Source organism: Salvelinus fontinalis, chromosome 29 (assembly GCF_029448725.1).
Source record: "Salvelinus fontinalis isolate EN_2023a chromosome 29, ASM2944872v1, whole genome shotgun sequence".
NCBI classification, from domain to species: Eukaryota; Metazoa; Chordata; class Actinopteri; order Salmoniformes; family Salmonidae; genus Salvelinus; species Salvelinus fontinalis.
This window is the reverse complement of record NC_074693.1, coordinates 28,232,361-28,246,131: the sequence shown is the minus strand read 5'-3', so window position 1 is coordinate 28,246,131 and position 13,771 is coordinate 28,232,361. Positions and strand designations below refer to the sequence as shown.

The following is a 13,771-nucleotide window of genomic DNA, read 5'->3' as shown; positions in this document are numbered from 1 at the left end:
GAGACAGTCAACAGTAATAACTGGTAGAGGTTGTGTTCAGAGACAGTCAACAGTAATAACTGGTAGAGGTTGTATTCAGAGACAGTCAACAGTAATACTGGTAGAGGTTGTGTTCAGAGACAGTCAACAGTAATACTGGTAGAGGTTGTGTTCAGAGACAGTCAACAGTAATACCTGGTAGAGGTTGTGTTCAGAGACAGTCAACAGTAATACTGGTAGAGGTTGTATTCAGATACAGTCAACAGTAATACTGGTAGAGGTTGTATTCAGAGACAGTCAACAGTAATAACTGGTAGAGGTTGTGTTCAGAGACAGTCAATAGTAATAACTGGTAGAGGTTGTGTTCAGAGACAGTCAATAGTAATACCTGGTAGAGGTTGTGTTCAGAGACAGTCAACAGTAATACCTGGTAGAGGTTGTATTCAGAGACAGTCAACAGTAATAACTGGTAGAGGTTGTATTCAGAGACAGTCAACAGTAATAACTGGTAGAGGTTGTGTTCAGAGACAGTCAATAGTAATAACTGGTAGAAGTTGTATTCAGAGACAGTCAACAATAATAACTGGTAGAGGTTGTGTTCAGAGACAGTCAATAGTAATAACTGGTAGAGGTTGTATTCAGAGACAGTCAACAGTAATACTGGTAGAGTTTGTATTCAGAGACAGTCAACAGTAATACCTGGTAGAGGTTGTATTCAGAGACAGTCAACAGTAATACTGGTAGAGGTTGTATTCAGAGACAGTCAACAGTAATAACTGGTAGAGGTTGTGTTCAGAGACAGTCAATAGTAATAACTGGTAGAAGTTGTATTCAGAGACAGTCAACAATAATAACTGGTAGAGGTTGTGTTCAGAGACAGTCAATAGTAATAACTGGTAGAGGTTGTATTCAGAGACAGTCAACAGTAATAACTGGTAGAGGTTGTATTCAGAGAGAGTCAACAGTAATAACTGGTAGAGGTTGTGTTCAGAGACAGTCAATAGTAATACCTGGTAGAGGTTGTGTTCAGAGACAGTCAACAGTAATACCTGGTAGAGGTTGTATTCAGAGACAGTCAACAGTAATAACTGGTAGAGGTTGTATTCAGAGACAGTCAACAGTAATAACTGGTAGAGGTTGTGTTCAGAGACAGTCAATAGTAATAACTGGTAGAAGTTGTATTCAGAGACAGTCAACAATAATAACTGGTAGAGGTTGTGTTCAGAGACAGTCAATAGTAATAACTGGTAGAGGTTGTATTCAGAGACAGTCAACAGTAATACTGGTAGAGGTTGTATTCAGAGACAGTCAACAGTAATACCTGGTAGAGGTTGTATTCAGAGACAGTCAACAGTAATAACTGGTAGAGGTTGTATTCAGAGACAGTCAACAGTAATAACTGGTAGAGGTTGTATTCAGAGACAGTCAACAGTAATAACTGGTAGAGGTTGTGTTCAGAGACAGTCAATAGTAATACCTGGTAGAGGTTGTGTTCAGAGACAGTCAACAGTAATACCTGGTAGAGGTTGTATTCAGAGACAGTCAACAGTAATAACTGGTAGAGGTTGTATTCAGAGACAGTCAACAGTAATAACTGGTAGAGGTTGTGTTCAGAGACAGTCAATAGTAATAACTGGTAGAAGTTGTATTCAGAGACAGTCAACAATAATAACTGGTAGAGGTTGTGTTCAGAGACAGTCAATAGTAATAACTGGTAGAGGTTGTATTCAGAGACAGTCAACAGTAATACTGGTAGAGGTTGTATTCAGAGACAGTCAACAGTAATACCTGGTAGAGGTTGTATTCAGAGACAGTCAACAGTAATACTGGTAGAGGTTGTATTCAGAGACAGTCAACGGTAATACTGGTAGAGGTTGTATTCAGAGACAGTCAACAGTAATACTGGTAGAGGTTGTATTCAGAGACAGTCAACAATAATAACTGGTAGAGGTTGTATTCAGAGACAGTCAACAGTAATACTGGTAGAGGTTGTATTCAGAGACAGTCAACAGTAATAACTGGTAGAGGTTGAGTTCAGAGACAGTCAACAGTAATACTGGTAGAGGTTGTGTTCAGAGACAGTCAACAGTAATAACTGGTAGAGGTTGTGTTCAGAGACAGTCAATAGTAATAACTGGTAGAAGTTGTATTCAGAGACAGTCAACAGTAATACCTGGTAGAGGTTGTATTCAGAGACAGTCAACAGTAATAACTGGTAGAGGTTGTATTCAGAGACAGTCAACAATAATAACTGGTAGAGGTTGTATTCAGATACAGTCAACAGTAATAACTGGTAGAGGTTGTGTTCAGAGACAGTCAACAGTAATACCTGGTAGAGGTTGTATTCAGATACAGTCAACAGTAATACCTGGTAGAGGTTGTATTCAGAGACAGTCAACAGTAATACTGGTAGAGGTTGTATTCAGAGACAGTCAACAGTAATACCTGGTAGAGGTTGTATTCAGAGACAGTCAACAGTAATACTGGTAGAGGTTGTATTCAGAGACAGTGTACAGTAATACTGGTAGAGGTTGTATTCAGAGACAGTCAACAGTAATACTGGTAGAGGTTGTATTCAGAGACAGTCAACAATAATAACTGGTAGAGGTTGTATTCAGATACAGTCAACAGTAATACTGGTAGAGGTTGTATTCAGAGACAGTTAACAGTAATACCTGGTAGAGGTTGTATTCAGAGACAGTTAACAGTAATACCTGGTAGAGGTTGTATTCAGAGACAGTCAACAGTAATAACTGGTAGAGGTTGTGTTCAGAGACAGTCAACAGTAATACTGGTAGAGGTTGTATTCAGAGACAGTCAACAGTAATACCTGGTAGAGGTTGTATTCAGAGACAGTCAACAGTAATACTGGTAGAGGTTGTATTCAGAGACAGTCAACAGTAATAACTGGTAGAGGTTGTATTCAGAGACAGTCAACAGTAATAACTGGTAGAGGTTGTGTTCAGAGACAGTCAATAGTAATAACTGGTAGAAGTTGTATTCAGAGACAGTCAACAATAATAACTGGTAGAGGTTGTGTTCAGAGACAGTCAATAGTAATAACTGGTAGAGGTTGTATTCAGAGACAGTCAACAGTAATACTGGTAGAGGTTGTATTCAGAGACAGTCAACAGTAATACCTGGTAGAGGTTGTATTCAGAGACAGTCAACAGTAATACTGGTAGAGGTTGTATTCAGAGACAGTCAACGGTAATACTGGTAGAGGTTGTATTCAGAGACAGTCAACAGTAATACTGGTAGAGGTTGTATTCAGAGACAGTCAACAATAATAACTGGTAGAGGTTGTATTCAGAGACAGTCAACAGTAATACTGGTAGAGGTTGTATTCAGAGACAGTCAACAGTAATAACTGGTAGAGGTTGAGTTCAGAGACAGTCAACAGTAATACTGGTAGAGGTTGTGTTCAGAGACAGTCAACAGTAATAACTGGTAGAGGTTGTGTTCAGAGACAGTCAATAGTAATAACTGGTAGAAGTTGTATTCAGAGACAGTCAACAGTAATACCTGGTAGAGGTTGTATTCAGAGACAGTCAACAGTAATAACTGGTAGAGGTTGTATTCAGAGACAGTCAACAATAATAACTGGTAGAGGTTGTATTCAGATACAGTCAACAGTAATAACTGGTAGAGGTTGTGTTCAGAGACAGTCAACAGTAATACCTGGTAGAGGTTGTATTCAGATACAGTCAACAGTAATACCTGGTAGAGGTTTTATTCAGAGACAGTCAACAGTAATACTGGTAGAGGTTGTATTCAGAGACAGTCAACAGTAATACCTGGTAGAGGTTGTATTCAGAGACAGTCAACAGTAATACTGGTAGAGGTTGTATTCAGAGACAGTGTACAGTAATACTGGTAGAGGTTGTATTCAGAGACAGTCAACAGTAATACTGGTAGAGGTTGTATTCAGAGACAGTCAACAATAATAACTGGTAGAGGTTGTATTCAGATACAGTCAACAGTAATACTGGTAGAGGTTGTATTCAGAGACAGTTAACAGTAATACCTGGTAGAGGTTGTATTCAGAGACAGTTAACAGTAATACCTGGTAGAGGTTGTATTCAGAGACAGTCAACAGTAATAACTGGTAGAGGTTGTGTTCAGAGACAGTCAACAGTAATACTGGTAGAGGTTGTATTCAGAGACAGTCAACAGTAATACCTGGTAGAGGTTGTATTCAGAGACAGTCAACAGTAATACTGGTAGAGGTTGTATTCAGAGACAGTCAACAGTAATACCTGGTAGAGGTTGTATTCAGAGAAAGTCAACAGTAATACCTGGTAGAGGTTGTATTCAGAGACAGTCAACAGTAAAAACTGGTAGAGGTTGTGTTCAGAGACAGTCAACAGTAATAACTGGTAGAGGTTGTATTCAGAGACAGTCAACAGTAATAACTGGTAGAGGTTGTGTTCAGAGACAGTCAACAGTAATACTGGTAGAGGTTGTGTTCAGAGACAGTCAATAGTAATACCTGGTAGAGGTTGTGTTCAGAGACAGTCAACAGTAATAACTGGTAGAGGTTGTGTTCAGAGACAGTCAACAGTAATAACTGGTAGAGGTTGTATTCAGAGACAGTCAACAGTAATACTGGTAGAGGTTGTGTTCAGAGACAGTCAACAGTAATACTGGTAGAGGTTGTGTTCAGAGACAGTCAACAGTAATACCTGGTAGAGGTTGTGTTCAGAGACAGTCAACAGTAATACTGGTAGAGGTTGTATTCAGATACAGTCAACAGTAATACTGGTAGAGGTTGTATTCAGAGACAGTCAACAGTAATAACTGGTAGAGGTTGTGTACAGAGACAGACAATAATAATAACTGGTAGAGGTTGTGTTCAGAGACAGTCAATAGTAATACCTGGTAGAGGTTGTGTTCAGAGACAGTCAACAGTAATAACTGGTAGAGGTTGTATTCAGAGACAGTCAACAGTAATAACTGGTAGAGGTTGTATTCAGAGACAGTCAACAGTAATAACTGGTAGAGGTTGTGTTCAGAGACAGTCAATAGTAATAACTGGTAGAAGTTGTATTCAGAGACCGTCAACAATAATAACTGGTAGAGGTTGTGTTCAGAGACAGTCAATAGTAATAACTGGTAGAGGTTGTATTCAGAGACAGTCAACAGTAATACTGGTAGAGGTTGTATTCAGAGACAGTCAACAGTAATACCTGGTAGAGGTTGTATTCAGAGACAGTCAACAGTAATACTGGTAGAGGTTGTATTCAGAGACAGTCAACAGTAATAACTGGTAGAGGTTGTGTTCAGAGACAGTCAATAGTAATAACTGGTAGAAGTTGTATTCAGAGACAGTCAACAGTAATACCTGGTAGAGGTTGTATTCAGAGACAGTCAACAGTAATAACTGGTAGAGGTTGTATTCAGAGACAGTCAACAGTAATAACTGGTAGAGGTTATATTCAGAGACAGTCAACAGTAATAACTGGTAGAGGTTGTATTCAGAGACAGTCAACAATAATAACTGGTAGAGGTTGTATTCAGAGACAGTCAACAGTAATAACTGGTAGAGGTTGTGTTCAGAGACAGTCAACAGTAATACCTGGTAGAGGTTGTATTCAGATACAGTCAACAGTAATACCTGGTAGAGGTTCTATTCAGATACAGTCAACAGTAATAACTGGTAGAGGTTGTGTTCAGAGACAGTCAATAGTAATAACTGGTAGAAGTTGTATTCAGAGACAGTCAACAGTAATACCTGGTAGAGGTTGTATTCAGAGACAGTCAACAATAATAACTGGTAGAGGTTGTATTCAGAGACAGTCAACAGTAATACTGGTAGAGGTTGTATTCAGAGACAGTCAACAGTAATAACTGGTATTGGTTGTGTTCAGAGACAGTCAACAGTAATACTGGTAGAGGTTTTATTCAGAGACAGTCAACAGTAATAACTGGTAGAGGTTGTATTCAGAGACAGTCAACAGTAATACTGGTAGAGGTTGTGTTCAGAGACAGTCAATAGTAATAACTGGTAGAAGTTGTATTCAGAGACAGTCAACAGTAATACCTGGTAGAGGTTGTGTTCAGAGACAGTCAACAGTAATAACTGGTAGAAGTTGTATTCAGAGACAATCAACAGTAATAACTGGTAGAGGTTGTATTCAGTGCCAGTCAACAGTAATAACTGGTAGAGGTTGTGTTCAGAGACAGTCAACAGTAATACTGGTAGAGGTTGTATTCAGAGACAGTCAACAGTAATAACTGGTAGAGGTTGTGTTCAGAGACAGTCAATAGTAATAACTGGTAGAAGTTGTATTCAGAGACAGTCAACAGTAATACCTGGTAGAGGTTGTATTCAGAGACAGTCAACAATAATAACTGGTAGAGGTTGTATTCAGAGACAGTCAACAGTAATACTGGTAGAGGTTGTATTCAGAGACAGTCAACAGTAATAACTGGTATTGGTTGTGTTCAGAGACAGTCAACAGTAATACTGGTAGAGGTTGTATTCAGAGACAGTCAACAGTAATAACTGGTAGAGGTTGTATTCAGAGACAGTCAACAGTAATACTGGTAGAGGTTGTGTTCAGAGACAGTCAATAGTAATAACTGGTTGAAGTTGTATTCAGAGACAGTCAACAGTAATACCTGGTAGAGGTTGTGTTCAGAGACAGTCAACAGTAATAACTGGTAGAGGTTGTATTCAGTGCCAGTCAACAGTAATAACTGGTAGAGGTTGTGTTCAGAGACAGTCAACAGTAATACTGGTAGAGGTTGTATTCAGAGACAGTCAACAGTAATAACTGGTAGAGGTTGTGTATAATGTAAAGTCTCTTCTGTTTAGTTTGACGTAGACTCCATGTGATCTTCTCAGATCAGAGAGCTACACCCACCATTTCTCCCATCAACAGCCAACTGGTCCTCGTGATGTCTAAACAGTTTTCTTCACCCCAGGACACTTGGTTCATTATCCAGGAACATAAAGTGTAAAGGAACACTCGTGTCTGCATAGATCTGAGTGTATTTTTTTGACAAGCAAACTGACATGTTTGTCTCGATTGTACCGACAATCAAATCAAATTGTATTTATCACATGCGACGAATACAACAGGTGTAGACCTTACAGTGACATACTTACTTACAAGCCCTTAACCAACAATGCAGTTTTAAGAAAAATGAGTGTTAAGAAAGTATTTACTAAAATATACCGAAGTAAAAATAGATAGATAAGAATGTAAAAAATAGGAAAAATAGCACATTTTTAAGGAGAAACAATAAAATAACAGTAGCGAGACTGTATAAGGGGGTACCGGCACAGAGTCAATGTGGAGACTGTATACAGGGGGTACCGGTACAGAGTCAATGTGGAGACTGTATACAGGGGCTACCGGTACAGAGTCAATGTGGAGACTGTATACAGGAGGTACCGGTACATAGTCAATGTGCGGGGCACCGGTTAGTCAAGGCAATTGAGGTAATATGTACATGTAGGTAGGGGTAAAGTGACTATGTATGGATAATAAACAGAGAGTAGTAGCAGCTTAAAAATGGGGATGGTTGGGGCAATGGAAATTGTCCGGGTAGGCATTTGATTAGATGTTCATGAGTCTTATGGCTTGGGGGTAGAAGCTGTTAAGGAGCCTTTTGGACCTAGACTTGGCGCTCCGGTACCGCTTGCCGTGCAAAGAGAACAGTCTATGACTATGGTGGCTGGAGTCTTTGTCAATTTTTAGGGCCTTCCTCTGACACCGCATGGTATAGATGTCCTGCATTGCAGGAAGCTTGGCCCCAGTGATGTACTGGGCAGTACACACTACCCTCTGTAGTGTCTTGCGGTTGGAGGCCAAGCAGTTGCCATACCAGGTGGTAATGCAACCAGTCAGGATGCTCTCGATGGTGCAGCTGTAGAACTTTTGGAGGTTTAAGGACCTATACCAAAGATTTTCAGTCTCCTGAGGGGGAATAGAAGTTGTCGTGCCCTCTTCACGACTGTCTTGGTATATTTGGACCATGATAGTTTGTTGGTGATGTGGACACCAAGGAACTTGAAGCTCTCAACCTGCTCCACTACAGCCCCATCTATGAGAATGAGGGTATACTCGATCCTCCTTTTCCTGTAGTCCACAATCATCTCCTTTGTCTTGATCACGTTGAGGGATAGGTTGCTATCCTTGCACCACACTGCCAGGTCTCTGACCTCCTCCCTATAGGCTGTCTCATCGTCGTTGGCAAACTTAACGATGGTGTTGGAGTTTGGTACACTTTCAATTTTAAATTCATTCACTCTTTAATTTCATTCACTCATTAATTTCATAATTTTTTAAATTCCTGTTTTAGATACTAACCATGCTCCCTCTCTTCCTCTTTAATCTCTCTCTCTCTCTCTCTCTCTCTCTCTCTCTCTCTCTCTCTCTCTCTCTCTCTCTCTCTCTCTCTCTCTCTCTCTCTCTCTCTCTCTCTCTCTCTCCAGGTTGTATGAAGGAAAAGAACAGGAAGAGTTTGAGGAGTCTCTTCGGAGACTCTTTGAGTCCATCAACAACCTGATGACGAGTGACCAAAACACTACAGTCTTACTGCAGGTAAACACTCTCACTTCGGTCTTTCTCCTCCTCGCTCCTGTTAACCCCTGTCTGCTTCTCTCCTCCTCTCCTCTCTCTCCTCCCCTAACTCTCTATATCTCACTCTCTCTCCATCTTCTCATCTCTTGCTCATTTATTGATGTCTTCATTTGTCCTGATTTCAGGTTTCATGATTCTTTCCCCATCCATGTGTCTCTTTCTCGCTTTCTCCCTCTCTCTCTTTCTCTGCCTCTTTCTCTCTCTGTCTCTGCCTCTCTCTCGTTCCCCTCTCTCTCTTTCTCCAGGTGGCTGCTCTGAAGTACCTACCAACAGTCTTGCAGGATATCGAGACAGTGTTTGATGCCAAACTCCTGAGGTGAGTGCTATCCTCCACTGCCTCCACCACCCCATGGGCGACCCCTTTCACAGATCTCACAGGAACAGGAAATAGAACCACTGTCAACATCACTCAGACCCTTCTCAGGATGCCATATGAAGCAACATGTCTCTCACCTCATCCCTCACCTCAGTCACCTGTACCCAACGTCCCCCAAATCTGACCCTCTGACTGTCTCATCACATTGTCTCCACATAAACACAAAAAACAACGCAGTCTTAAACACTGTCTCTGCCCCCCTGCCCTCTACCAAGGTCACTACCTTATTCCCCAGTTCTCTTTAACTGACAGGGACTCACCACCTCCTCCATTAACCTTTCATTAACCCCTAAAAGACTACCCATAATGAATATAGATATGGCTCTCTGCGACACGCTTTTAGAATTATAGCATTTAACATGAACCATTTACAAGAATTTAGCAGTATCATTTAATTGTTCTAGTTTCTGTATGACAAACAGTGGTTTGGTTCCAGACAACGTCTTTATTTCTGGCCTGACCTTCCTGTGACCTGTGTATGAGACTTGTCTCTCTGGGGGGGGGGGGGGGGGGGGGGGGGGGGGGGGGGGGGGGGGGTGAGAGACTCTGAGATGTGTGTGTGTGACTCTGAGATGTGTGTTCACAGTCTACATCTGTCTGGTCTGTTGTGTCTGGAGTGGCTGAGTGACAGCACAATGTTGTGGAGGTGTTACCTGGACCAGGCTGATAATCACTCACTCACTCACTCACTCACTCACACTCTCTCTCTCTCTCTCTCTCTCTCTCTCTCTCTCTCTCTCTCTCTCTCTCTCACACACACACACACACACACACACACACACACACACACACACACACACACACACACACACACACACACACACACACACACACACACACACACACACACACACACACACACAAAGTGATGTACTGTAGACACAGCATATCCCAATACACAAAACATATCCCAATACACACATCAACATATCCCAATACACACATCAACATATCCCAATACACACATCACCATATCCCAATACACACATCACCATATCCCAATACACACATCAACATATCCCAATACACACATCAACATATCCCAATACACACATAACCATATCCCAATACACACATCACCATATCCCAATACACACATCACCATATCCCAATACACACATCAACATATCCCAATACACACATCAACATATCCCAATACACACATCAACATATCCCAAAACACACAACTGATCCCAATATACACAACAGATCCCAATACACACAACATATCCCAATACACAAAAAAGACCCAATACACAAAACAGATCCCAATACACACAACAGATCCCAATACACAAAACAGATCCCAATTCACAAAACAGATCCCAATACACACAACATATCCCAATACACACACCAGATCCCAAAACAAACAACATATCCCAATACACAACACCATATCACAATACACACAACATATTCCAATACACACAACAGATCCCGAAACACACACCACCAGATCCCAATACGCACACCACCAGATCCCAATACACACAACAACAGATCACAATACACACACCAATAGATCCCAATACACACATCACCATATCCCAATACACACATCAACATATCCCAATACACACATCAACATATCCCAATACACACATCAACATATCCCAATACACACATCACCATATCCCAATACACACATCACCATATCCCAATACACACATCAACATATCCCAATACACACATCAACATATCCCAAAACACACAACTGATCCCAATATACACAACAGATCCCAATACACACAACATATCCCAATACACAAAAAAGACCCAATACACAAAACAGATCCCAATACACACAACAGATCCCAATACACAAAACAGATCCCAATTCACAAAACAGATCCCAATACACACAACATATCCCAATACACACACCAGATCCCAAAACAAACAACGTATCCCAATACACAACACCATATCACATTACACACAACATATTCCAATATACACAACAGATCCCGAAACACACACCACCAGATCCCAATACACACACCACCAGATCCCAATACACACAACAACAGATCACAATACACACACCAATAGATCCCAATACACACACCAAAAGATCCAGATACACACACCACCAGATCTCAATCCACACACCAACAGATCTCAATACACACACCACCAACTCCCAATAAACACAAGACCAGCTCCCAAATACACACACTCCAACAGATCCCAATAAACACGCAACCAGATCCCAATACACACACCAACAGATCCCAATACAAACACCAACAGATCCCAATACACACACCACCAGATCCCAATACACACACCACCAGATCCCAATACACACACCAACATATCCCAATACACACACCACCAGATCCCAATACACACCAACAGATCGCAATACACACACACCACCAGATCCCAATACACACACCACCAGATCCCAATACACACACCAACATATCCCAATACACACACAACCAGATCCCAATACACACACCAACAGATCCCAATACACACACCAACAGATCCCAATACACACACCAACATATCCCAATACACACACACCAACAGATCCCAGTACACACACCACCAGATCCCAATACACACACCAACAGATCCCAATACACACACCACCAGATCCCAGTACACACACCACCAGATCCCAATACACACACCAACACATCCCAATACACACACCACCAGATCCCAATACACACACCAACAGATTCCAATACACACACCAACAGATCTCAATACACACAACAGATACCAATACACACACCACCATATCCTAATACACACACCAACAGATCCCAGTACACAGCCCAACAGATCCCAATACACACACCACCAGATCCCAATACACACACCAACAGATCCCAATACACACACACACACCAACAGATCCCAATACACACACCACCAGATCCCAATACACACACCAACAGATCCCAGTACACAGACCAACAGATCCCAATACACACACCACCAGATCCCAATACACACACCAACAGATCCCAATACACACACCACCAGATCCCTATATACACACACCAACAGATCCCAGTACACAAACCAACAGATCCCAATACACACACCACCAGATCCTAATACACACACCAACAGATCCCAGTACACTGACCAACAGATCCCAATACACACACCACCAGATCCCAATACACACACCAATAGATCCCAGTACACAGACCAACAGATCCCAATACACACACCAACATATCCCAATACACACACCAACATATCCCAATACACACACCAACAGATCTCAATACACACAACAGATACCAATACGCACACCACCATATCCTAATACACACACCAACAGATCCCAGTACACAGCCCAACAGATCCCAATACACACACCACCAGATCCCAATACACACACCAAAAGATCCCAATACACACACACCAACAGATCCCAATACACACACCACCAGATCCCAATACACACACCACCAGATCCCAATACACACACACCAACATATCCCAGTACACAGACCAACAGATCCCAATACACACACCACCAGATCCTAATACACACACCAACAGATCCCAGTACACTGAACAACAGATCCCAATACACACACCACCAGATCCCAATACACACACCAACAGATTCCAATACACACACCAACAGATCTCAATACACACAACAGATACCAATACACACACCACCATATCCTAATACACACACCAACAGATCCCAGTACACAGCCCAACAGATCCCAATACACACACCAACAGATCCCAGTACACTGACCAACAGATCCCAATACACACACACCACCAGATCCCAATACACACCAACAGATCCGAATACACACACCAACAGATCCGAATACACACACCAACAGATGCCAACAGACACAATAACATCCACATCTGGATGTGTTCAATCATGGTTGATATGTAGTCTACTGGTGCAGACAGTGAGTGAGTGAGTGAGTGAGGATATAGAGTAGATGACGAGAAACATCTGTTATGAGGGTGCCCATGTTGATATGTCAACCCTGTGTTGCAGTACGCTGGGCCATTATGGGAGCGCCAATTAACACAAACAACCACCAGGCCTGCTCCAAGTAGGGATGGAACGTGGGACGCTGTAAGACAGACCGACAGCTGTATATAATACAATAACATGACGTTTCAGTTTTTAATTACTCTCAGATAATTACAGAGCCTGATTAGCATGCGAGGCACCACGGGAATGTTCTTTCTACTGTCCAGAAAACTGATTTATTATTCCATTTGTGTTGTTCATCTGCCTAATGGAGGTGCTATATCAGCCACATGCACACCTCCGGCTGAGGGACGAGGAATGTGGAATGGCAGCCCCCATGCTCAATCTCCCTACGAAGCGACCAAGGCTTTGTAACCGGCTCGTTTAATTATTATTTGATTGGATTACGGGCTGAGGGTGACACCAACTGGTGTCTTCATTAGTGTCCGTCGTTAGTTTGGCTCATCTGTTTTCATGAGGCCTAGCTAGGGGGTGTCCCTAATGGCACCCTACTCCCTGTATACCCTGGTCAAAAGTAGTGCACTATATAGGGGATATGGTGCCGTTGGGGAAGCAGCTCCAGTCTCTGTGCTGTCTAGCTGTATCTGTGTCTCTTTCCTCCTGAGTCTCCTCAGGTCAGGCAGAATGGCATTTAGTGTTTGGTTTTGAATGAGGCATGTAATTTAATCCGCTGTGGTAATGGTATAATGCTATTCATATATGCTGCGGTAGCGTTCGCCTCGCACCTGAGCTTAGAAGACTTCCTGATTGAATAAAAGCGCATAGAAAACAAGAAAATACTTCCACTCTACATGAAATGAACCATGTGCT

At 41.9% G+C, this 13,771-nt stretch overlaps 1 protein-coding gene across 1 annotated transcript in view; it reads left to right on the top strand.

Annotated features, from left to right (window-relative positions):
- LOC129827770 (dedicator of cytokinesis protein 2-like) overlaps positions 1-13,771 on the top strand; it is a gene marked incomplete in the record, with an annotated part of 209,877 nt that overhangs the window by 91,064 nt on the left and 105,042 nt on the right. The window contains 2 exon segments of the mRNA XM_055888932.1: positions 8,426-8,534; positions 8,819-8,857. Coding sequence (XP_055744907.1) covers positions 8,426-8,534; positions 8,819-8,857 — 148 coding nt within the window.